The sequence below is a fragment of the Sphaeramia orbicularis genome, chromosome 11 (genome assembly GCF_902148855.1).
Source record: "Sphaeramia orbicularis chromosome 11, fSphaOr1.1, whole genome shotgun sequence".
Taxonomy (NCBI): domain Eukaryota; kingdom Metazoa; phylum Chordata; class Actinopteri; order Kurtiformes; family Apogonidae; genus Sphaeramia; species Sphaeramia orbicularis.
Window position 1 is genome coordinate 43,070,026 of NC_043967.1, and position 27,328 is coordinate 43,097,353.

At 36.9% G+C, this 27,328-nt stretch overlaps 1 protein-coding gene across 1 annotated transcript in view; it reads right to left on the reverse strand.

Moving 5' to 3' along the window:
• Positions 1–27,328, reverse strand: part of LOC115428903 (nuclear factor of activated T-cells, cytoplasmic 1-like) — a 106,743-nt gene that overhangs the window by 7,239 nt on the left and 72,176 nt on the right. The window contains exons 8-9 of the mRNA XM_030148150.1: positions 25,893–26,025; positions 19,333–19,956 (exon numbers count right to left, since the gene is read on the reverse strand). Coding sequence (XP_030004010.1) covers positions 19,333–19,956; positions 25,893–26,025 — 757 coding nt within the window. The remainder of the gene's footprint in view (positions 1–19,332; positions 19,957–25,892; positions 26,026–27,328) is intronic.

Consider the following 27,328-nt stretch of genomic DNA (forward strand, 5'->3'; position numbering starts at 1 on the left):
TGGTCATTTTTCACTGTTTTTTCCACATTCAAGTTGTGTGTGACGTAATCATATTATCAAAACAAGACAGAATAAAGTACAATTATCAAGCAAAATGAAATGAAATAAGATCATTATACATTAACTGAGCTGATGTTGGTCTAATGTTCTAAATAAATGTCCCTTACATGTGTTTTTCTTGTATTTATTTTAGGTTTTTTTGCCTCTTATGGGTAAAGAACCAAATATGGCAACTTCATATACCTTGATTTTCTACATAACAATAAAAAATGTTGAAACGTTTTCCAAAAGTAATAAGTCTTGTTAGATCCTCCAATAACCCACTCAGGTTGATAGTTTTAATGCCAGAGTATGCGTCCTATAAAAGGGTTAATCGGTTTCTTCTAATCAGGTTCAGGCCTCTTCTGCAGTTCTATCAGGGATGAGAAATGCGAGAGGGGAAGGGGAACACCCCTGGAGTCGGCCCTGACAAACCCAGCCAGAAAGGCCGACGGAGGAATTCCCTCTGACTGGACGCAGCCAGGTCTGGAAAAGCAGCCTGGAAACCTGAGATTCGCCTCCACACAATAGAATTACATTTTTTTTTCTTTTTTTTTTTTTTTTTAGCATTTATTTTCATCACAGGCAGCAGTTGCGGCCCTTCCCTCTGCGACCCTACACTGGCACAGACGCTTCCTACCACAAATATAACTCATTTCCTATCACGAAAAAGGTGGTGTGGTGTACGTGTCCCACAGATTTAGAAACAGAGAAGTTGTTTAGTGCTTTGGAGGCTTCCACTGTGTAGAAAAAAAACAGGAAAAATAGCGAAATCTCCAACGACGATAAGCTCTCCACATAGGAAATCACTTAAATTGTGCCTGAAGCTGTTTACAATTACATCACGGAGCGATAAGTCAAAGCCTTTAAGTTGTCTAGACATGAAGTTAATGTGTTTGGCTCGCTGATTGACTGCTATTAATAAAGCTACAGGAAGATCTCTTGAGAGGTTTATAACAACAGCAGCGTCACAGAAACACTCCAGCACATTGAACCTATTACGCCAATATGAGGACAAGGTGCGATTCACAGCAGTATGTCTTTGTGAAAAACTTGGCGGTGCTGACGTTGCTATTCAGGTGCTTTAAATCAGCTCCTCTTCAAGCAGCAGGAAAGCCAAAAACACTCACGATACAGGTTCACAATTGTACCGCTTTAAAGAACAGACTTTCTTTCATGTTTTACCAGACTTATTACATATTACGGATTGGCAAGACATACTGTACCAGACTTTTAAACTTCATTTCCAACCTTTTAGGCAGAAAACAGTTCCCTCTCGCTCCATTACGGTGTCAAAATCAACTTTGCTTGAGGCATTTAAAGCAGAACAGTGAACTCTTGGTTATTTGTTGTTTTCTTTAAATTGTCGGTCAAACTTATTATATATGTGGCAACGCAGGGTCGGATTTGAAAACCTCAGCTATGAAGGATCCGAGAGAAAAATAGCGAGTAATCAGAAATATAGTACTTTTTGTTTTCTTTTGGGCTTTATTTTCCTAAAATATGGGCGATTAATGCAAGTTTGCAGCAGGAAAACTTTACACACGCAAACTATCATTGGTTTTAGCTCTTTAATTTAATTTTAAACTACTTTAATATGACTGTTTCATTTGTAATAAAGTTGAAAACAATCATAAGCGAGTTTCAGGTTTCAATAAGCAGGGGAAGAGTTTTTACTCAAGTACTGCTAAGTATAATATGAGGTATTTCTATTTATGTGGCTTTACATTTCTTGTCTCGCCTTTAATACAATTTCTTTTCCCGAAATAAGGTCAGATAGAGCAGGACTTCAGCTCTCTATTACTGTAAATGACACTAATAAAGTAGTTCAAATGAGCGTCTATAGCTGTAAAATACAACTATATATTAATCCAGCTGTAAAATTAATCCAAAAAAACATCATATTTAATTGTAAAATATTGATAGAGCCTATTTTCAGAGTAGCCAAAAAGTTATACTCAAGTAAAAGTACTGTTACTTTAGAAAAATCTGACTCAAGTACAAGTAAAAGTAGTCATCCAAATATTACTCAAGAAAAAGTTAAAAGTACTAATAAAAAATACTCAAGTACTGAGTACTTCCTGAGTAACATATTTATTGTTCTTTTAAATTCAACAATTAATAAATGAAATGTTAAAATAAAATATATAAAATATATATGGGATCATTACAGCTAGTTACAAATATACCTTGTACTAATCATGTTGATATGGAGTCAAACGTAACTAGTCTAGCTACATTTGATTGGTGAAACATGGTCATGTGAGTTTTCTAACAAAACAAGCAAATGGTTCATGTGTTAACAAATGACCAAAACTAAAAGTAACCGAGCGGAGTGTACGCCATTGTAATGGAGTAGAAGTAGTGTTTCTTCTTCATAAATATACTCGAGTAAAAGAAAAAAGTATGTTATATTAAAAGTACTCTTAAAAGTATAATTTATGTAAAAAGTTACTTAAGTAAATGTAACGGAGTAAATGCAATGTGTTATCACCCACCTCTGCCTATTTTACTGTGCAGTAAGTACTACGACAAGTACATTGACATTTCTGGATTACAGGGTTATTCAAAAAGAATGAACCGATTTCATTACGCAATATTTTAATAAGGAAAAGCAATAGAAAACTCCAGCCAAGTCACAAGTATTCTACTTTAATTCAAATGTGCAATAACTTGTTTTACTTTCCAGTACTTTTATTATTATTATTACTTTTTCTGATTAGTACTCTATTTTACAAGCGTGCATTTGTGTTTGTCTGTGCAATAACTGTTTTTATATGTTTTAGCTGTGTTTTATGTTTTAGCTATGTTTATGTTCTGTTTTTTGTTCATATCTCTTTTTTCTTTGGATTCCATGACTCAGGGGAAACCGCACAAGAATTCTATTGTACCTATACTGCGATGTATCTGTGCAAATGGCAAATAAAGTCTGTTCGATTCAATTCTATTCTCACAATCAACTTTTATTTCCTGTCTTACAAGTGTTCGATATGGCCCCCACCTGCAGCACGGACAACATCAATGCAATAAGAGAATTCCTCCCAGACATTGTGATATCAGCATATCACGATCCACTGAGTTGATCACTGTTGTTATTCGATGTTTAAGGTCATCGAGGTTAGTGGGTAGTGGTAAAACATAAACGTGATCTTTTACATATCCCCACCAGAAAAAAAAAAAAAAAAATAGGACCAATGGCCCTGTAGCTTACCGGCCAAATTAAAGCTTTGGGAAATGTATCCAGATGCCATTTATTATCACCCAGTTATGTGTATTTATTATATTACAGAAATAGCCCATGTTTTGGTCATATTCCAATCAGATCTGTAAAAAAATTCAAATTCAAACTTGATTTCATTGATACGATTTATTGGATCAATCCACTTCCTATCTGTTATAATGGGAAAATTTTCAAAGTGGCACCAAATCCAAAATCAGATCCAGATCCAAATAATTTCAATACCTTGTGCTGACATCATCATACAGAAGCTGTATACCAAGTCTGAAGTCAATCAGAACTGTAGTTTGGGAGAAGAAGACGATTGAAATTTTTTTCCCCATAAGAGCCCATGATAAATTTTCTGTAAGTTCCCGGATCCAGAAGAAGATCCTGATCAGCATGTGGACATTATGTTTTGGTCATCTCCCCATCAGGGCTGGGCTGTAGAAATGTACACTGGATATTATTTATATTTACTGAGTTATTGTGTGGATCCACTTCCTATCTCTTATAATGGGGAAATTTTTCAAAGTCGCACCAAATCCAGAATCAGATCCAAATAATTTTGCTAAACTTTGTTGACATCATCATAAAGAAGCTGTGTACCAAGTTTGAAGTCAATCGGAATTGTAGTTTCGGAGAAGAAGACGATTGAAATTTCTGTGACACGACAATGACGGACGCCACATGACAACAATAGCTTACGGCCTGTCAGTCGGTAAGCTAAAGATCACACGTGGTGAGGTCTGGGGATCTCGCAGGCCAAGCACAAAGAGCAAGGTCTTGGCCTCCTTCCAACTAATCCATCACTGGGGCACTTTTTCATTTCAGAAAAGCTCAAACTTAGAAAACTCCTCTTTTAAAAGGTGACTGACTCATTCCATGACGATGCTTGAGAATTGAAGCAATGCGTCATGAAATCTTGAATAACCCTGTATTTTCACATACTTTACAGGGCGGGGAAGCAAACTTTACAATGAACATTTAGTTGTTTTTTCTCAGCAGGCACTACATCAATTGTTTTGAAACCAAACATATATTGATGTCATAATCATACCTAACACTACTATCCATACCTTTTCAGAAACTTTTGCCCATATGAGTAATCAGGAAGCAAACGTCAAAGAGTGTGTGATTTGCTGAATGCACTCGTCACACCAAAGGAGATTTCAAAATAGTTGGAGTGTCCATAAAGACTGTTTATAATGGAAAGAAGAGAATGACTATGAGCAAAACTATTACGAGAAAGTCTGGAAGTGGAGGAAGCAATAAAAAACGTACCAAAGCTTTTATTAAAGCTCTCAAATCCAAAATCCTAAAGGATCCAACCAAATCCATGAGAAAAATGGCAATTGAACTTGAGGTAGACAACAAGACCGTTAGAAATGCAGTAAAATATGATTTGAAGATTTAAATTCTCATGACTTTCAGTAAACTAATTGGTCAAACACTGTCTTTTCAATCCCTGCCTCAAATATTGTACATTTTGCTTCCCCACCCTGTACTTTGTGATCGCATAACTTTTACTTGTTGTATTAGTACTTTTACATCAGGAAATGATGTGAATACTTTTACCATTACTGCTGACATTCTCTTGTGTTGAGAAAAACTAAACACAGATTCTACCTAAACAGAACCAAGTCAGTCTCTGGAAACATTTACCGATGATTTATGGGTAAAACCAGCGACACCACCGAGATAGACCTTTAATTTATCTGTGTAATAAAATCTCTTATTGTAATCTGTCCAGGCTGTAGTTTGACTTTGATCCGGTTCAGAAGAAACTGTTGCTATTGTAACAGCGAGATCAGACGAGTACGTTCTCTAATGTAACTCGCAATCAGGAGAACGTGAGACTGAGACGACCGATATTACAATGAGACACAGTAGAACCCGAAGAAATAAACACTTGGACCTGGTCTAAACGCAGCCCTAGTCTGTCCATGTGGGCTCTTCCTGACTGTACCCACTCACCTCTTTTCTTCTACTTGATCTGCGTTTGACCTTCTGCACATCTGGAGTTAGAAGATGGGCTTAAAAACCTCAAGGGGACGTATTACACCGACTACTCAATGCACACATCAATCCAACATGTTGGCTGTATTCTTAGTGCATCAGGACTCCGACATCATGTCATCACCTGTCTAATAACTATCAAAATCACCGATGAATTACAGCCTTCGGATTTTTTTCCGTCTCCATCATCGTTCACATATGTAGTGGAAAAACATTCACGTAATAATAAACTAATAAAAGACATAATTCAGTTGATTTATTCAGATATAAAGTAGTAAAACTGTATTTTTTTTTCGCCACACTGAGGACACAACTCGTACTGTTTATACGTCCGTTGCCATGGCCCACTTTTCATTGTGCTGCCACATTTGATGTCGAGCATCTAATTGAAAAAAAAAGTCAATCTATTGATCTCTAAGTGTGTTTACAACAACGTACTAAAAATAGGCCCAGCACCAGTGTGACATCTGTGTCATGAGGCTCGCTGGTCACACTGATCCCCTTAAGAGCCAAGTGGGTGATAGAGATGCTTTGAATACGCAGCGTAGGCCTAGATTCTTTTGGTTTTATTCAGGCAAGATTGAACATGATTAAACAGTACTTTGAATCAATCAAACACATGTAAAACCATGCTCACCACTAGCTTTTATGGATATTTTTTGATCCCCCGTGATTCACATGTAGTTGTAATAGAATTTTAATGGGTTTTGTTTGATCATTTCTCATTTCTGTTGGCTGGAAATCTCAATTTCAATCAAAGTTGCATGACTAAAGGTTATAAACAACAACTGCATCCATATTTTTTTTCTCTCAGATGCCATTTTTTACATTGCTGAACCTTTAAATGAGACCTAAGGTAATTATTCATTGGATGATTGTTTTCTTGGTTAATATAGAAATAGCTAAAAATAGAATTTATCAGAACCTAAGGGATCAATAATCAGACATCAAATGGAAAATGTAGTCACGGAAAAAAAATATTAGACCACAAAAGTCATCAAAAACAATGGTTATGCAATCAAGTATTAACTCCTGTGTGTATCATGTGACTAAAACAGACAGAAAAGAAAACATGGAATGTCTAAAAAGCACTGTTTTTGTCAGTACAATGCCATAGATATTGATGTAAGAACTTACATTTATGCATTTGGCAGACGCTTTTTCCAAAGACACTTACAGGTGAAAAACCAAAAATAAAAGAAAAATACAAGAATAGATTAACAACATAAGACAGCTGTACAATTAAAACAGTGTTGTACAGAAGAAAAAAAATAGGAAAATGATATGAATGATACTAAAGTGATTTTGGTTATTATCAAGAAAACATGGAAAATGGTTAGATATCAGCTCTGAAATTAAACCCTTATGAGCTATTTTTGTTCTTATCATTACATTTGTCCAAACAAATGTAACTTTAGTTGTACCAGGCATTAAAATGAACAAGAAACTGAAGAAAACAAGGGGTGGTCTAATAATTTTTTCCACGACTGTATCTTATAAGACAAAGAAAACAACTACATTTGAGCTTTTGAGGCACTAAATATTAGCCTGGACAGCCATCTGTCTTCTCAATGAGAAATCCGTCTGGAATTGCGGGGCTTGAATCCAAATATGAAGGCGGGGCTAACAGGCGCAGAGTAAACCAATCACAGATAAGACAGACATGGCGCTTTTGTAAAAGAAACTTAAGAATACAGGGTGTAATCTGTAATTCAAGCCTTATTTTTGAATTAAGTCAACAACCAACAACAGATGTGAAGAGACTTGGAACTGACTTTGACTCGTGATAAAAAGAAGTCGGTGCATATGAGGTACTGCAAAACACCCGCCCCCCAAACTTGTGATTGGTTCAGTATAGAATAGATCGTGCATATTTCACAGCGATTGGCCCAGTTCCAGACTGTGTTCTCAGTATTAAATACACTGAGAAAACTGGACTGCTGGTCGGGCTAGTTAAACATATATGTATGTATTTGACATTTTCACCAAAATCACTGAAATGATAACTGATTAATCATTGCAACAGATGACATCAATAAACAATATATGAGGGGCGACTGAAAAGTTTTGAGCCTAACATGGAAAGGATTAAGATATGAAGACCAAATTTGGTCCATGAAATCTTTCACATATCTTAATCCTATCCACTAAATTTCTTGGTCATAGCAATCTTTTTCCCTGTTTTACAGGTCCCTGAACTTTCTGTATCAAGTGTTTCCTGAAAAATGTACAAACTTGAGTATGGGGCTGTCATCAAGTACGCGTACGACCTTTGCCTTCTTTGGGGTTGGTGACATGGGACGTTTCCATTGTTTGGACTGCTCCTTGGTCTCAGGCTGATAGTGATGGACCCAAGTCTCATCCATAGTCACAAATCAGCCCCATACTCAAGTTTGTCCATTTTCCAGGAAACACTTGATACAGAAAGTTCAGGGAACTGTGAAACAGGGAAAAAGATCGCTATGACCAAGAAATTTAGTGGATAGGATTAAGATATGTGAAAGATTTCATGGACCAAATTTGGTCTTCATATCTTAATCCTTTCCATGTTAGGCTCAAAACTTTTCAGTTGCCCCTCGTAGACTAAATGCAAAATATCTTGTTTATTTATTGGATTAATTATTCCATATATCATTTATGAAAGTGTTTTTTTTATCAGTATCCTTTATGTTCATGTTTGAAGTCTAATAGTGTGATGACTAAAGCAGAAAATTGAGAGACTGCACTGCTTCAGAACCTGTTTTTCTTCGTGTGTTTGTCCAACTTTACAGTTATTTAAGTGCAGGGGAGGTGGAGTTTGATATGAACTAATCCACAGACTGGTTTCCTGTCCCATGGAGGTCCTCAGCAGCTGGAGCTGGCTGATACAGCCTCATTCTCCGACCAGGAAACCCCCAACAATCGAGGAACTCCAAAACAATTAGCAGGACAGCGCTGTTTGCCTCATTAAGGACTGAAACACGCTGAAAAACATGATCCGGCCTGGAATAACACAATACCGGAGCAGGACCCAATACTTTCTCTGAACGCTGTGAATAAATCAGCTGAAAGACCAACAATGAGAGAAAGGGAGTCGGGGGAGGGGGGGACCACAAACCCCCCGGTTTACTGCCACGTCAAGTCCAGGCCACAAGCCACGAGATGTTCTTGGCCCACATCATGAGGCTCCTACTGGGTTACAGCAAGTCAGTCCCTCAGAGCGGGGCTGGAGTTCACCACGGCTGCTGCTCAACATTATTTATAAAGCAGGTAACATTTAAATGTAAATGTCTGACCAACTTTTGGAAAATGAATTCAAGTCAGAGGGAGGTCTCTGGTGAAAATGACCACATGAAAATGCTTTCTTATTATCGGAGTGACCAGGAAAACAGAAAACCTTGCACGGTATAATGCGTTCCAGTCCGACACTTAAAAGAGACTCTATTGCTGTAAAGTGTTTAGCTGTTGTTGACAATGTCCTAAAGATGTGTTCTTGTTGACTCAGCTCAACAACACTCATTTTGAGGCTGCAGTTTAAAAACAAAGTGGACAAAATATTAAAACCACCTTTATATTCTTCTGAAACCAATTTTTCTGACCACACAGAGCACCAAAAGTCATCCCAGTAAACAGTCCTGGTTGTCTTGTTCTTACATGATGTAATAATTTCAGCCATAAATGATTATGTTTACGTGCACAGCAGCATCCCGGTTATGAGTTTAATCCTGGTTTTGATCATATTTAGGATATTTACATGGACCACAGAGACATCTAATGTTGTCCACTGACGGCAGAGGAGTCGAGTAGCCTCAGCTTGAATCAATCAACAGCATATAGTGTATGTAGAAGATGGATGGATGACTCAGAAGAGCAAAGAGCAGTGAGATTGGTGGGAAAATATTGAATGATTTTCCAGGTACAGTCCAGAAACAGAATGATGACGAACGAAAATGAGTCTGTTTTGTCTTATGGGGAGGTTATTTAACCCATAAAGACCCAAACAACCACCGGTGACCAGAATCCTTTACTGATATAAAATTAAACTTCTGATCTGCTAATCCTATCAACAGATGTAAATAATTGGTGTAAAATGCCAACTTGAGATCATGAATTGCGTACAGACAACACGCTACTTTTAATTGGATGTGCTCAATAACAGCTCGTGTTTACCTGATCAATACAAAGGCTTCATCCGGTTCAACTCTGACATTCATCACCACAGTACAAGACAGCAGAATCTACTAAGATCGATTATGACAAAATCCAATCAGAAACAATTTACAATACCATCCCATCATATGGAATAATTTAAGCCAGACACAGCAAACCTTTGTGCGCTTACCCAGATTAAAAAAACTCTTAAAATTGAATTTCATAGAACACCCAAGCACTACTTTCACCTGATCTGTTTGTTTACCTTGATTCAATGACCATTTTTCTTAGTTAGACAACTTATTAGTTTCATTCTGAATTTTGTTTCATAGTTTTGTCAATTCTTATTTAGTTCCACGTGCACTGCTCACGATGTATACAGTTTCTTTGTTACACTTGTTTTTGACTTATTTCCTTCATTTTGTTAATTTTGTTTGCTTATGATTGTATATCATTACTACACATTGCAAATACTTTCTTTATTTCAAATTTTTGGGGAGGCCCACGATAAACCGCTTTGGTTTTCAGCTTCCCCGGCATGTTTTTTATTGTTATTATTATGATTATTATTATGTTTTATTGTCTTGTATACATGCGAATAAACAATAAACAATAATCTGTACGCATTATAAGCTTTCAGTATGTATATTTACGCTGCGTAAAATAACATGCCATTAGCGCATTTAGTGGCTAGCACGATTAGCGGTTTGGGTTAGCGATTAGCACAATTAGCAACTAGTGGCTATTATGTCTTATTTTAAGTGTGATGAGATATTTTGACAAGAAATGAGAAAAATAGACATGGAAAGATTTTGATTTTTGTAGTGCAGTGCCAATACTGTAGTACTGATTTGATACTTTGTCTAATCTTAGCTTCCAAGTATATTTGATTATTTTATGGCTAAAAACAGCTCTTTTTGTTCCCTCTATTACTTGCGGCACTATCCCTCCTTTATCCAACTACTCCAGATAGCATAATCAGACTTCTCCAAACCAGGGAAGAGCTTATCCAGGTCCCAGATGTTAACAAATACCAAAACAGGATACTTCAGAAACCTGATCATAACGTGCAAACTTACGTCCAATGCACTTCAAGTTTTGAGTCAGGATGAGCGTTGCATTTTAATCCTGCAGATGAACACAAATCTTCACGTCTTCAACTGCAGATAATTCTAGTTTTGTTAGTTTTACTGCCTCAAATTAGGCTGATTTAGAACTTCTACTCACCATCCGACTCCTAAATATTTTCCGTATTATTGTCAAAACCTTCTGATCATCAATTCTATGACTCTGACATCTAACAAGGCCACGACACATCATAAAAAACTATGCTGTAATGCTGTTTGGCCCCGATAGGACTTCGAATACACATTTTGCTCGTGTTACCTCACCGCTGACAAAAGTCTTGGGCACACTACTGTGCAGTATAACGTATGGCTTTGGACACCTCTTCCAGACTTTCCCTTTCTGTGCCAAAGGGAAGCATGCAAACTCCTCCAGTCAGCAAGTTTTATGGCAGCGTGGCCGGCCTCCATCTCCCTGGGCCTCAGCAGCAGCAGCAGCAACAGCAGCGAAGTCCACCGTGCACCCTGCAGTCCGGCTCCAGGCCAGAAAACACGCTTCAGACTTTCCATGAGCAGACATGTTTGTGACCTCTCAGGAGACGGTGTGAAAAATGTGCAGCAGAAGGAGATCCTGATAAATATTAGCAGCCTAGAGGTGTTTTTTTTTTTTTTGCTGAAAAGAAAAACAGCTTATTTGATATAGGAGATGAAAATCCCGACTTAATTAAAGCGATTTATTGGAGTTTTGGGTGTCATTCAAGTATTTTCATGACTGGTACCGATAATGATACCTGGTCTCACATAATAATTCATAAACAGGACTTTTTGGATGTGAATTTTCTATTTGAACAGAAAAAGAAAATAGACATAGCTCATTGGACCTGATATAGGACATTGAGGGCACACATAAATAGACTGGATGACAGTTTCTATCAGTGAAGGGGAGGCGCCCTATTGTCAGAAGACCCCAAAAAGGGTTAGGGTGACATTTATCAACTAAATCCAAACGAATTTTCTGACTAACGGGCCTTCTGACAGTAAGGTGGGCACCCAGTGAAGTGTGTGGAGCCTTTACCAAAAAAAAAAAAAAAAAGAAAAAAATTCACTCTTCATGCATCTTACCTCACTGTGCATTGCCCTTTTTCAGCTACACATTCTTTTTTTTTAATTAATATATATATAGATATTGTTTTTGACATATATTACGGCTAAAATTTGCTTAGAGGTCTTATTTATGTCTTTGTGCATAAGAAATCAATATAAGTGAATCCCCAAAGGAACTTTGTGTTGGTAAATGCAAGTTATGCAAATTTACAGGATTTCAGTTCTGTTCAACATGTTGATGGTCATATGAATTATGTTTTCAGCTCAAAAATGTCCAATTTCATCACAATTAATGCTATATTTTCATGTCACAAATGGCCAAGTTATATTTGAACTGAATTTACCTGAAAAACAAATATTCTATTCTTTCAGATTCCCCAATTTTTCTAACAAGATTATATCCTACATATCACATGTTTTATTTTTACAGGTTGCAATATGGAGTATGGTGCTGATCCATCCTGCTGATGTTACACCAATACATACATTAAGAATGTCACACTTCACTTTTTAAATCAACAGTTTTCTAATAATAAGCATTTTTATGAAGAAATAACAATTCTATATTGTTATTTACTCTTTAGTATGATGATAAACTATACAATAAATAATTCTGATCCTAGTTTTTGCACAGGGATCATTTGTGGAAACAGTGACATGGCTGCCAAGCATCAGTATGATGGGATCTGTAACAACCATGTCACATCCGTCCACTGCCACATTTTGTGTTTTTGTGTCAGCTGTTATTGTTTTAGATCCACAATACTAACATTTATGAATAAGAGGAGAATTAGCAATAGTACGTCTATAAGTTTATTACTAATAAAGTACTGGTACTGACCAGATCATTATGGGTAATGTCACGTCCGTCCACCAGCAAAAGTTTTCACATACACGTGCTATTCAAAATCCAATATTTCTGAAAATAGAGCTTCCACTGTCAAATAATATCAGTCATCTGTGCACAAATGTATTAGCATTATTTCAACACAGTTCTATGCATTTCTTACAACTTTTTTTTGACAACAATGGCCACTCATTTGACTCCCTACATTTGACCCCCTAAGTAAATTTTAGCCGATTATCTATTTATTGTATGTTGTATGTGTATTTTACTGGACTGTACTATATATATATATATATATATATATATATATATATATATATATATATATATATATATATATATATATATATATATATATTTTTTTTTTTTTATCGACTTCTGAGAAACAAGCTGCTAAATCATTTCTCATCTGTTTCTCTGTAACAATGACAATAAAGTTCTATTCTATTCACACTACAGTACCAAATCTTTAAGCATTTTTATATGATTGTAACACTCTTGTCTGTTAATTTCATCCCACGGGCCGGATTGGAACTTTTGGCCCGGTTTTGGCCCACGGGTTTTATGTTTGACACCCCTGTTATAGGCAAAACAACCGCTGCTATAAAACCACTATAGTCCAGTACTCAGCACAGGTCTATTTGCGCCAAATATTGTGAAATTAAACATAACTGCACTTCATTAAATAAATGACTGATGCCCGACTTCCCAGAATTATGTGCAGATCATCATATACTATATTACAACACACAATCATAATTTTTTAGCAGTTATTGGTCTTTTTTTTTTTTTTTTTTGATGACAGTTAGTGCCTCTGCTCTTTAAAAGTCTCAGATGTCGTCGTGTGAATTTTAACGAGCCTGGACAACAAGAAATTACAGTAACGCCGCACCTTACTGAGGCCATAAAGGAGAAAACTGTATCAAACTGTGCCAAAGGTTTTAATGAAGTGAGAAGCCACATTAAGTTAGGAATGCCATTCACACTGCCAATGAAAACAAGTGTAATTGGGGGCCCAGCTCCTTAGAAATATCCGTTATGGCTACAGCGATGTATTTAAATACTTTGATTTTATGTTTTTTTTTTTTTTTTTAAGTACACCTGGTTTGAACCTAGAATGTCTCAGGAGATCCGAGCGGCGGTGGCACCAGTCACAACATAATTACAAATCCAATGTCCAGTAAAGCAGCCAAATATGCCCACAGACAGGCCTAGCAAGTGTTAATGTATTTACCCAGACTGTTCAGAGGAAGTGGCACGGGAACAGTCTGAACCCTACGTCTGCCGCCCGACAACAGCGTCTCATTGGCGATTGTCCGGAAGCTGGTCCAGACGATTCAGCGGGGGCTCTGGTGGCGGATCAAAGCCCTGCCGCTGTCCGCTGATAGCTGCTGGTTAGTGTTTCTTCATCCACTGCGTTCGCTTTCCACCCCGGGACTTCCACAGAGCCAAGCGCTGTTGTTTCGTGCCTCGAGGAGGATCATTTATCCAATTTATTTCCAATCACGGCAGCAAAGGAGCGCACAAGTCCAGAACCTCAGCGGTAAGAACTGAAGTCTAGACCAGTGAGATCATAAAGTTTGTGCTCCTTAAACTCCTGCTCTCACTGAGATAAATAAACGGGGGTCACAAAAACTACATTCTTTACGTGATCAAGCTTGGAGCAGACTTCAGCGTGAGTTCAAAGCCAAATCCATCAAACTCCAGCTTTTGTTGATTAAATTACATCTGGAATAGCAAAAATTAAATCAATAATAAACCTTTTGACACTCATCTCTCCTACACAAATCTATTCATAATAATAAAAACTACAACTACAAGCAGCTATAAGGGGGTCCAAGCAGCTCATGCAAACCAGATCCAAAGTAGTTCCACTGATTAGAGCATTTACTGACAGTATATGATCCCTCTACAGTAAAACGATCTAATCTATAACAGTCACCACAAGCCCTTATCTTTAACCGTGAAAACAACCTGATCCAAAAGGTTCCAGAACTTTGTGACCACAAATCCTTAAATCATAAAATATTACACCAGAAATAAAAGCTAATAATACTTTCAAATAAGTCATGCAAGATGCAGTTTGTCGTCTTTTTATTGTCATCAGTCAACCCATTTGGACGTTCAGAGACTCTGTAGTGAACATTCAAACACCGTCATTTTCAGCAAAACTGATTCGCCAATAAAACCCATGTAGGCTGACAAATGATAGCAGCTACAGCTTTCTTTGATTAACCCTTTCATGCATAGTGGTCACTACAGTGAACAGCTGTTCAAAGGTGTTCTCTTACATATTCATGGATGTTTCATGGTTGTTTTAGATCGATATCAGTCAACAAAGTGGACGCTTATGCATAATCCCCAACACTGCAATTCATACCATTACTGTAACTTTGCTGTTCTAGAGAAACCTGATCTGCAGTAACATGCTTGAGTATAAAAAAAAAAAAAATCACTATAAATGCTGTAATTAACTGTTTTGTTTTGTTTAAAACACAAGGTTTTTGAGTTTGGTTTTTTTTTTTTTGCATATTATCTCTATTATCTTTAAAAAAAAAAAAGAAAAAAGATTTCATAATTTTCACACAGTATATCAGTAAATTCAGGTTTCTTTGCCTCTAAAATTAAACACATGGTGTCCAGCTGAGTGGACATTTTTGTAACTCCATGAAAAAAACGTTCGTAAAAAAAAAAATCAATCACATTTTTTTTTTTTTTTCATGCCTAAAGAGGAATAAATACATTCAGGAAAAAAATCTTGATAAAGGTAAAGGCATGATAAATTCATGCATGAAAGGGTTAAATTACCTCTGGAATAGCAAAAATCAAATCAGTAATAAACATTTTGACACTCATCTCTCCTACACAAATCTATTCATAATAATAAAAACTAAAACTACAAGCAGCTATAAGGGGTCCAAGCAGCTCACACAAACCAGATCCAAAGTAGTTCCACTGATTAGAGCATTTACCAACCCTCTACAGTAAAACGAACTAATCTAAAACAGTCACCGATACAATAAAGACCACAAGCCCTGATCTTTAACCCTGAAAACAACCTGATCCAAAAGGTTCCAGAACTTTTTGACCACTAATCCTTGAATCATAAAATAATACACCAGAAATAAAAACCAATAATACTTTCAAATAAGTCACATAAGATGCAGTTTGCCGTCTTTTCATTGTCATCAGATTCGACCCATTTGGACGTTCAGAGACTCCGTAGTGAACATTGAAACACCGTCATTTTCTGCAAAACTGATTCGCCAATAAAACCCATGTAGGCTGACAAATGATAGCAGCTACAGCTTTCTTTGATTAAATTACCTCTGGAATAGCAAAAAGGAAATCCGTAATAAACATTTTGACACTCATCTCTCCTACACAAATCTATTCATAATAATAAAAACTACAACTACAAGCAGCTATAAGGGGGTCCAAGCAGCTCATGCAATCCACATCCAAAGTAGTTCCACTGATTAGAGCATTTACTGACAGTATACGATCCCTCTACAGTAAAATGAACTAATCTAAAACAGTCACTGATACAATAGAGACCACAAGCCCTGATCTTTAACCCTGAAAACAACCTGATCCAAAAGTTTCCAGAACTTTGTGACCACAAATCCTTAAATCCTAAAATAATACACCAGAAATAAAAGCCAATAATACATTCAAATAAGTCACATAAGATGCAGGTTGTCGTCTTTTCATTGTTATTAGATACGACGTTCAGAGGCTCCGTAGTGAACATTGAAACACCGTCATCTTCACCAAGAAAACCCATGTTGGCTGACAAATGTTTTGACATTCATTTGATGTATTTTGCTGAAAGAGTCACATTTAGCTCTGACTTTACACTTTCATAATCATCTGTTTTCATTTTCGTTCATTATTTTCAGTATAAAGCTCTGGAAAAAATTAAGAGACCACTGGAATTAACTCTGAAATCAGCATGTGTGTAAGTATGACAGTTATGACCTCCACCAAGGAGGTTATGTTTTTGTCGGCGTTGGTTTGTCTGTCTGTCTGTCTATGTGCAAGATAACTTAAAAAGTTATGGACGGATTTCGATGAAAATTTCAGGAAATGTTGATACTGGCACAAGGAACAAATGATTAAATTTTGGTGGTCATTGGGGGTGGGGTGGGGTCACTGATCTGCCTTGGTGGAGGTCTGTGCTCTCTTTTCTAGAAAAGCACTATTTATTTATTTATTTATGTATTTATTTATTTATTTTTTACCAGAGTTGTATATTTATTTCAACATTTTTGTGCAATATAAACAGAGCTCCTGTAACATTAACATTAAAAATCTATCCTATCCCTTCCCATCCCATCCTTTCCCATCCCATCCCATCCTATCCTATCCTTTCCCATCCTTTCCCATTCTATCCTATCCTATCCCATCCAATCCCATCCCATCCTTTCACATCCTATCCTATCCTTTCCCATCCCTTCCCATCCTTTCCCATCCCATCATATCCTACCCTACCCTTTCCTATCCTATACAACCCTACCCTACCCTATCCCATCCCTTATACATTGTCAGTGAATTAAATATAGCAAACTATCTGCTCTTCCTTAAAAATGCAGAGGATAAAGTAATGAATCTTAAAGCTTAGATGTAGAGACAACTTCAGATAGAAGTCACCACAGAAATACTTCTAGGTCTCTACAGGTTAAAACTCCTTTATAGAGCCACTATTCAGCCGATTTGCATAAATATAATATCGCGGCTCATGTCAGTCAACACTAACACAAGTCTGGTCATTATAACTGACAATAACATTATTTTACAGTAAAGAAAAGCACTGTGATAAGGGTGAGCCAAGACAATGCAACTTTATTTCATATTTTGCCTTATTAGGATTTGTTTTCCACCTTTTTAAGTTGATTTTTTTTTTTTTTTTACCTACCTCTGTTCAAACATGGTAACATTTAATCTTCATTCACTTTATATTTTCTGACGCACTTCAGTGGAAATATTAAGTATTTTTCCTGTAAATGACACCAAGAAGAAAGTTTTTGATCCAAAACACAACCTGCACGTTGAATTTGTAAAGCCAAAACTGTCAGCCACCGGTGGGACAACCTGTGAGTCATATATGATTTTGATTAAATATCCTATCAGCACATGGTCATTTTGTGCTGGAAGGAAATAAAAACCTCATTGTCTGTTAATGAAGGGAGTGGACTGTTTTATATTTTTTCTGGGTTAAAAGAATTTGGGATTTTAATATTTAATGGATATGGTGTGTAAGAATAAGCCAGAATAGACAGACAGAATAGGTGTTGGTGCAGGAAATTTACATCCACTACATGAGTTTTAACATTTTATTCCCAACAACCGCTGGTAGCAATGACATGGTGAAGAAGTTGGACCTGCTTGGAGTTTCGACATTTTCTTTAATGTGTTTTTTTTTTCACCATTTTCATGCCAGTGCTCACCTCCACATATTCCAATATTCCATAAAATGTTTTCCCCTATTCAAGAATGAAAATGAGTTCATTCACTTGTGAAATAGTGCCAAAATAAACAGAAACTACTGAGTCTGTTCAAACTTATCTGATATTTCAGGTTTGATCTACTTTTGTGCTCTTTTTATCTGTGTTTTTATGGGCCTCTCAGGCTACATATGTCGGTCTGATTGTTTTTTGTTGGTTTTAACTGCCTTTCCTCAGACATGATAACATATTTAAGGTTTATTCAATGTATAGACCTTAAATATGAACCTTGTTTTATTTGTTTTTATGTCTGTGTACAGTACTTTAGCCAACTGTGTTGTTTTTAAATACGAAAATGTAAGTATTTTTCTTGTAAATGACAACAGGTGAAAGTTTTTTGCTCCATTGAAAAAGATGCAAAGGGATGTTTTAAAGCCAAACACTTCAACTCCTGGAGCGACGACATGTGAGTCATATGATACTGATCTGAATCCTATCAACACCTGCACTTACATTACAGACATTTTGTGTTGGAAGGAAATAAAAACCTCATTATCTGTTAATGAAGGGAGTGGACTCTTTTATATTTTTTTCACATACTGGGTTAAAAAAAATTGGGATTTTAATATTTAATGGATGTGGTGTGTTAGAATAAGCCAGAAAAGACAGACAGAATAGGTGTTGGTGCAGGAAATTTACATCCACTGCATGAGTTTTAACATTTTATCCCCAGCAACTGCTGGTAGCAATGACATGGTGGAGAAGTCAGACCTGCTTGCTGGTTTTGACATTTTCTTTTGTGTTTTTTTCACCATTTTCATGCCAGCACTCACCTCCACATGTTCCAATATTCCACAAAATGTTTTCCCTTATTCAAGAATGAAAATGAATTCATTCATTTGTGAAACAGGGCCAAAATAAACAGAAACTACTGAGTCTGTTCAAACTTATCAGATATTTCAGATTTGATCTACTTTTGTGTTCTTTTTATTTATATTTTTATGGGTCTCTCAGGCTCTCAGGGTTTGTTTTGCCTGCCTTTCCTCAGACATAATAACATATTTAAGGTTTATTCACTGTATAAACCTTAAATATAAACCTTATTTTATTTATTACTATGTTTGTGTCCAGTACTTTAGCCAACTGTGCTGTTTTTAAATACAAAAATGTAAGTATTTTTCTTGTAAATGACAACAGGTGAAAGGTTTTTGCTGCAATGAAAAAGATGCAAAGGGATGTTTTAAAGCCAAACACTTCAACTCCTGGAGCGACGACGTGTGAGTCATATGATACTGATCTGAATCCTATCAACACCTGCACTTACATTACAGACATTTTGTGTTGGAAGGCAATAAAAACCTCATTGTCTAGCTAATTACGGGCCTACATGGCTTTATAATTTCTTCCACACATGAGGTTGGAAAACTTTTTTGGTTTGATCTGAAAAAAAACTTCTTCACTCACCGTCATCAAGATACATCTGGTCCAGCTCCTGCGGTTCCTGTTTGATGCTGACGGCCAGTGCTGGGGGGCTGCCGTCTTCCTGCAGGGAGGAGCGCCCTCTTTCTGGAACCTTGGGGTGCTGCTGGGCCACCGGGCTGGTGCTGCTGCTGACCGGCGGGGTGGGGGTCATGCAGTGGGTGGGAGAGAAGGGCGCCTCCGGGCCTGTGCCGGGGGTGGAGGGCTGTGACACCGGGGAGGAGGAGGAGCTGCTGGGCGGGTAGAGACCAGGCGCCTGGAAACGTCCGGGGGTCTCCTGAATGATGGACACGTGGGGGATCGGAGACTGCTGACCCGGATGCTGAACCGCCGGGAGGCACTTGGAGAAGGGTGGGGGGGACAGGTCGTGCAGTTTGGGGCTGCTGCTCGGGGAAGAGGAGGGAAGGGAGGCCGGCTTGGCTGCCAGTCTCTGCTGGCTCGCAGGGAAGGCCCCGCCCACTACACATGGCCTGAGGTCAGAGGTCATCATGGGGGTCATGACTTGTGGGGGGAAGTATGGCTTTGGGTGCAGAGACAGGCCGGAGTTGTGCTGGGAGCAGACGAGAGGGGCGTCGTAGTCGTCATGTGGCTCCGTCTTTATTGTTGGAACTGAAAACAGAAGAAGGAAAAGCTACATGAGTAAACACATATTCCTACGAGTGTGAGTGGGTTTGTGGCTAGGATACCCACTGCCAAACAAACACTCTCATCAATGAGACTCTGTGTCTGAGCCGGAGCGCTCCCTCCCTGCTGAAAAGATTCACAAAACTAGAAAAAAAGAGGAAAAAAAAAGGGATGACTCATCAACACGAGAAACATCCAGCTGGGTCTATAATAAAAGGCCTATTTTCTTTGGAAGGGCCTCTGGTGCTAATATCTACTAAATGTGCAATATGAAATATGTTGCAGCAACAGCAGCTTATACTCAGCAGGGTTCAGCAATTTAAAATAAATTACTGCTCGCACACTGGGACCCAGCGAAAAACTGGACACGAGGGCTGCTTTTAAACACAGATGTAGCAGTAAAAGACAAAATGGTGGCTTCGGGATGTTTGAGGATTGTGGTTATCGTACATGCGAGGACCAATGCTGAGTTCAAATGAGGCGGACCCTGTTCACAGTCGATGGGGTCTCGTCCATTCGGTCGCAGTCACATGTCGGACGCTGGGTTTTGAAATACGGACCGTCAATCTGCGGTGACTCGTGACACGACGTTAATCTTATATAATAAGCGTTTCGCTCCAGTTCCGACCGAACGACAGCGCGCCTCTGACCCCGAACCTCATCACTACATCACTAAACCAGTCTGTTTCTTTCATGGCTGCGCTGAAGCTGTTTCACATTATAATTTGAAGCATGTGCTGGAAATCAAAGCTGAAGCAGTAAATGACTCTGACTTTACTCTTTTACTCTGTGTCTTTTTGGAGTTTTCCTGATTTTTTTGATGTATTTATTGAACATTTTTGCTGATACACATTGTTGGTTGTCTTTTCTTTGTGTTTTCTCAGCTTGCTTTGGAACAGATATTTTAATCCCTCTGGGTGTGCCAAGCTAAATAAGGGCCTAATTAAACCAAAAAAACAGTGAAACTAGGACGTGTCATGCTTTACTGAAGCCTCCACTGTCAACAACTGTAAAAGAGGAACTGCAAAGAGGTGGTTACACCAACCACACGACTAAAATAGCACCTGCAGGACTATTTTAGGCCTGTTTGGAGGAAGTGTGTCTATGGTGGATAGGCAGATGCACGGGCACAGAACAGAGCAGAAGTGTGAATGCTTGCGTTGCCACAAAACAGAGCGTAGCCCTGGGTTTCCGGAGTGTGAAAATCAACCCTGTGTACTGTAACATCCCAAAAATAAATCTGATGTGTTTGTGTAAAATGTTGTAACACCTGCTGCAGTAAAAGGGTAGCATAATAGGTTTTAATAAATGGAAAAATGCAAATACTGTTGAAAAATTAAGCCAAAATGGGTTGAACTGACAGATAAATGTATTTATAGTCAGAACAAACTGAGTTTAACAGTAGATCAGTATAAGTATATCAGATATTATGGCTGTGATGCAGAAATCCAATAAAATAATCTCAAGAAAAGATCATTTCACAAGTCACGAAACTTACACTTTGTTGTAAAACTGAAAACACAGACTACACACCCCAAAGCTGTGAATGTGACTCTAGCATCATTTCTTTCTCCACAAGCTCCTCAGTTAGTAACATGACCAGATTTGCTGTGATTTTCACCTCTTTAAATACTTTTTCAGCTCCATCTTGAAGAACGAGGTGAAATATGACTTGAATCACATGAGATGAGACCTTTGTCACACAAAACTAGACGCTCCTTTACTATCTTTAGCACAAAATGTGACTTTCTTGACGTGTGCAATTATCTTTTTAATTGGCAAATATTACAAGTGCAAATGGTGGTGCAAATTAAACACGATCAAAAAAAGAATTTGCTTTTCACTGTTTATCACCATTCATATTTTCCAGACAGTGGATGGAGACACTTGGTTTATATTCAGTTAATGATATATTTGCTGAAAAAGTCACTTTTTTTTTGTTTTTTCTCTGTTTTAATATAATAACCTTTGAATTTAATCTAAGCTTTTATGAACATCTACATGAACAGTCAATTAAATATAGGAAAATAGATAATTTTCACTGGAAAAATGCAAAATTCAGTGGATAATATTATAAGAAATAGTGATAGATCATTAAGGAAAGGCTAAATAGAGAGAAAAATGAATTTGGGAACTGACACAGAAGTCATACTGGGTCTTTAGGGGTTAAAAAAGTGTAGTTTCAGCTCTGAGGTTGTTGTTCTTTCACTAATGTTCATTGGAACATTAGGGGATATCATGACTGTCCTCTATGTCTCTACATTTAATTCTATCTATCTATCTATCTATCTATCTATCTATCTATCTATCTATCTATCTATCTATCTATCTATCTAATAAGTCACTTTTTCTTCAGTTTTCTCTGTTTTAATATAATAACCTTTGAATTTAACCCTTTCATGTATACTGGTCACTACAGTGGACAACTATTCTATAGCTGTTCTCTTGTATATTCATGGATTTTGTTGTTTTGTGGGGTTTTTTTTTTTTTTGTTTGTTTGTTTTGCATATATCCTTATTAAAGTTTTAACACATTACATATCTTTTCTGACATGAAATGGTAACATTGTATACAGGGGTTGGACAAAATAATGGAAACACCTTCTATGATGCCACAATGTTAGGTGTTTCCATTATTTTGTCCAACCCCTGTAGATCTCCCCTGAGCGTAATAGTTATAGTTTTCACGAAATTTATCAGTAAATACATGTTTCTTTGCTTCAAAAATTTAATGCATGATGTCCAGCTGAGTGGACATTTTTGCAACTTCATGAAAAATAGGTTCATGAGAATTTTTTTTATTATTACTTTTTTTTAAACTTATTTATTTAATTTTTTTAAAACAACTTTTTTAAAATTTATTTTATTTATTTTTCATAAGAATTTTTTCAATCACATTGTCTTTTTTTCCATGTTTAAAGAGGAATAAAAACACTCTGGAAAAAATTCTTGATTAAGCTTTTCATAATTCATGCACGAAAGGGTTAATCTGAGCTTTTATGAACATCTACATGATCAGTGAATTAAATATAAGAAAATACATGATTTACACTTAAAAATACACAATGTAAAAGATATTATTATAATAAATGGAAATAAATAAATTGGGACAAGGTTAAATGGAAACCAAAATTCCTCCTGGAGTTGCCATAACAGAAACCCTGGGTCTTTATGGGTTACAGTTTGAAGCAGCATATTTTCATTTAACTGAATTCACTTTTCCCTCCTTTTCCCATGTCTTCCAGACTGGTAGATCCTATTGTTCTTCCTCCTGGCTCGCTGCCTGAACAGACTCACCCTGTAGGAGACACTGACCAGACTAGCTGTCCCTCAGTGACCCCCCCCCCCCCCCCCCCTTCCTCACTCTGGATGGGGAGGACAATGCTCCACTTTCACAGCGGGGCACTCCGTCGCCCACGTTCAGCAGGGCTGGGCAGGGTTGAGTTGAATCAGAGCTTTGAACCACCCACTGGATGCTCTCTCCAAGCCTGGAGCGCAATTAGCAGCGGTTTTTACATTTAAGTTGGTGGGTCAGTGTTTATATTTAGCTTGGCAAAAAGTTCACTAGTGAAATAACATGCTTTTCCCATGCCCCTTTCCCCATCCCTCTGTGTCCCGTCACTGCAGCGCTCATGCTACAGGTACGGAAAAGAACACATTTTATAGAGATTTGCTTTTACAATGGAGGAATAATAATGTTGCTTTGTTCCTCCCTTGCAAACCACCAGACAATGGGGAATACAAACTGTTTGTCGTCCTCTTTGCATGTAAAACGCTGCCTGAAATGTTTCTAATTAGTCTGGGATATCAAAGTAAAAGAGCAGACTAAGAGTGGCTGATGAGAAGAAAGTAGAAGAAAGAGGTCGAAGGTTACGGTTGTGTATTTTACTACTTTTTTTTAAACTTAATACTCTATAAAACTCTTTTTTCTGTCACGTTTCAGTTTCACTAAAACTTGGCACAGCATGAAACTAAACAAAAATAGAAGCTGGATTTGTTGTTTTATGGCTTAAAATATCTTATTTATAGAGTATATTTGGAATCGTGTCTTAATTTGTGTGAAAAAAACTGTATTTCCAAATAAATAAATCACAGCGATCTTGTATTATTGTCAGTGGGTACGGTTACATGATGTTTTTTAAATCCGATTTATTTTTCCAGAAGAAATTTATTCAGAACTAAAGTATTTTTTTCACTTCTGTTTACATGGAAATGTTAAACCCGAATAAAGGTTTACATGAGGTATTAATGAGGTAGATAAGTGAGTAAAAGGGTTTGCGCTGCAGTGCTCTCGTTGCCTTGTTCTGGCAGCCCTTCTGTTAGCTTAGCTTAGCATAGTCACTGCATTTCTATGGTCACATGTAGCCAATTTTTTAAAGGTGATTTGTTGTCTTTTGTAAGCAATTTTGTGAAATCCGATTCTCCCTAATTATTTCTTTAGATCCTCGACTTACTGCACTCATACAATCTTGGGACTGTTGTGTTGACCGAAGTTAGAAAATCTTTTTGTTGGAAGGGATGCATGCGCTAAATTAGCTTTGCCGTTTTAGCTTTGTATTAGTTTTTATTTCCCAAGATTTTATTAGTGCAGTCAGTCACATCGCCATGATTTGAGCCTCAGTTTGCGATCATATTGACCCCACCGGACTAAAGGAATGATTAGGGGGAACTGAATTTCACAAAATTACTCATAAAATACTACAGATCACCTATAAAAGCTTGGCTACGTCTGACCAGAGGAATGAAGCAATTATGCTAAGCTAGGCTAAGCTAAGCTAACGGAAGGGCTGCGAGAACAAGGCAATCGGTGCACTGCAGTGCAAACTGTTCAGCCCACTTATCGAACTCATAAGTGCATGACAAATGAATGAATAAAAAAGCAGGTGATGAACTCTTCCTTCATGGTTTTCCAGGCTGGTAGATCCCATCAGAATAGCCCAGTGGAATGGTTTGGGTTGACTAGACTGCATTGCATATTCTTCCACCAGCGCAGAATGTGTGCGTCATCGCGACAGGACAAGACAACGAGCATGAGCAGAATGGAAGGAATAAAGTCCAAACGGAATAAAGGGTTTACATGTCCGAGGAATAATTTAGTTTGGAATTAAAAGGGGATTAAACCAGTGACTTTACTCGGATTTAAATTTATTCCGAACTATTCTTTTTCAACTGGAATAAAGTGTTTACATGGGCATCTGAAATAGGATCTAACGTTTATTCAGATTAAACCAAGAATAAAAGTTGTCATGTAAACGCACGGAGTGATGCAGTAAAGCAGTGTTTTTCCAACCATGGGGTCGCCTGAAATTTCTAGTAATTGCTAAAAATGAAAACTTATTAATAAAAATTTACAGTATATAGTCTAAATGTTGTCTAAAATTAACGTTTATTTGCAACATAGTATACCAAACTATTACATGATCAAAAACAAATTAATTTTAGCTAAAAAAATTAAAACTTATTAATAAAAATGTACATTATATAGTCTAAATGTTGTCTAAAATTAACATTTATTTGCAACATAGTATACCAAACTATTACATGATCAAAAACAAATTAATTTTAGCAAAAAAAATTAAAACTTACTAATAAAAATATACATTATATAGTCTAAATGTTGTCTAAAATTAATGTTTATTTGCAACATAGTATACCAAACTATTACATGATCAAAAACAAATTACTTTTAGCTTAAAAAAAAAGGTCTCCATTTTGAATGTCAGGGGTCACCAGGAATTTGTGATGTTAAAATGGGGTCACGATCCAAAAAAGGTTGGGAACCACTGCAGTAAAGAATAATACTTATTGTTAGTGAAATCGATCCAAAGATAAGACACAAAAGCTTCTAAGAGAAACGCTGAACCCAGATGTGCACTGATGTTCAGAATACGTATTAAATAACAGTAGTTGAGGGTTTTTACCGCTTGCAGGGACGTAAGTGAAGCGCTGATACTGGCTTCTTTTCCTCTTGCCGTTGCAGACGTAGAAGTTGACGTGGACTGGAGTTGACAGTCTTTGGTTCCGATACGGAGGGACTTCAATGATGAGTGAATTCTGAAATGTGGAAAATGATGTTAATGTTGCATCTAATATGTAAAAACTCTATAACACAGCAGTCAAACATGCGGCCCGGGGGCCAAATCCGGCCCGCCAAAGGGTCCAATCCGGCCCGTGGGATGAATTTGTGAAATGCAAAAATTACACTGAAGATATTAACAATCAATGGTGTCAAAATCATTTTAATTCAGGTTCCACATACAATCCAATGAGATTTCAAATGGGTCAGACCAGTAAATATTATCATAATAACCTATAAATAATGACAAGCCCAAATTCTCTCTTTGTTTTTTTGGTGTAAAAAAGTAAAATTACATGAAAATGTTTACATTACCAAACTATACTTTTACAAAAAATGTGAATAACCTGAACAATTATGACCAAACGGAAATGTCTTAAGAAAAGTAAATGCAATTTTACCAATATTCTGCCTGATACTAAATGTTTTGTGTGATTTTAATGCACATGTGTAAATGATAAACTGATATACCGAGGCAGAATATTGTTAAAATTGCACTTGTTTTTCTAAAGACAATTCAAGTTGTTCATGTTATTCAGATTTTTAAGGAAACTTTGTAGATGTAAACTTGGTCATATTATAATTTTACTTTTTTCACTGTTATTATTTTACTGGTCTGGCCCAACTGGAGATCAAATTGGGCTGAATGTGGAACTGAACTAAAATGAGTTTGACACCCCTGCTCTATAAGGTCACAACTGTAACTAACCTAAAGACATTAGACAATGTTTTATGTGTTCTATAATGTTGTACATAGACAGTTACAACTCGATTAGTAATAGAAAATAATAAGGAAAGACTTAGTTTCCTGTTATTACCATTTATATAAAAACATAGTACAATCTACCTATGAAAAGTAACTTATTGTATACCTAAAAACATATATTTATTACTATCAAGTGACTTGTTCCAACCTGTTTACTTGTTAATATAACCTGACAAAAAAAGAGTAAAAATAAAGGAAAAACAAGATTATTAGCATCAAAAATGTTACTTTTTCCCACAGTATTAAACACACTTATGTTGACTTTAATTATTTCTGAATGGATGAACATCCCACATGCTACTATAAACCAGAACTGCCATATTTAAAGCAGACCTTCCTCCTGCAGCTCTCTCCTCTCAGTCCATATCAAAGACTAAATATATATATTGATGGACCTGATGTCATTTGACGTTACATCTGATAGAATCTGATTAATAATTACAGCTGTCAGTCATATATTCAACACCCCTACTTGTATGAAAATGGCTGATTGGTCGAAATCGATTTGAAATGGA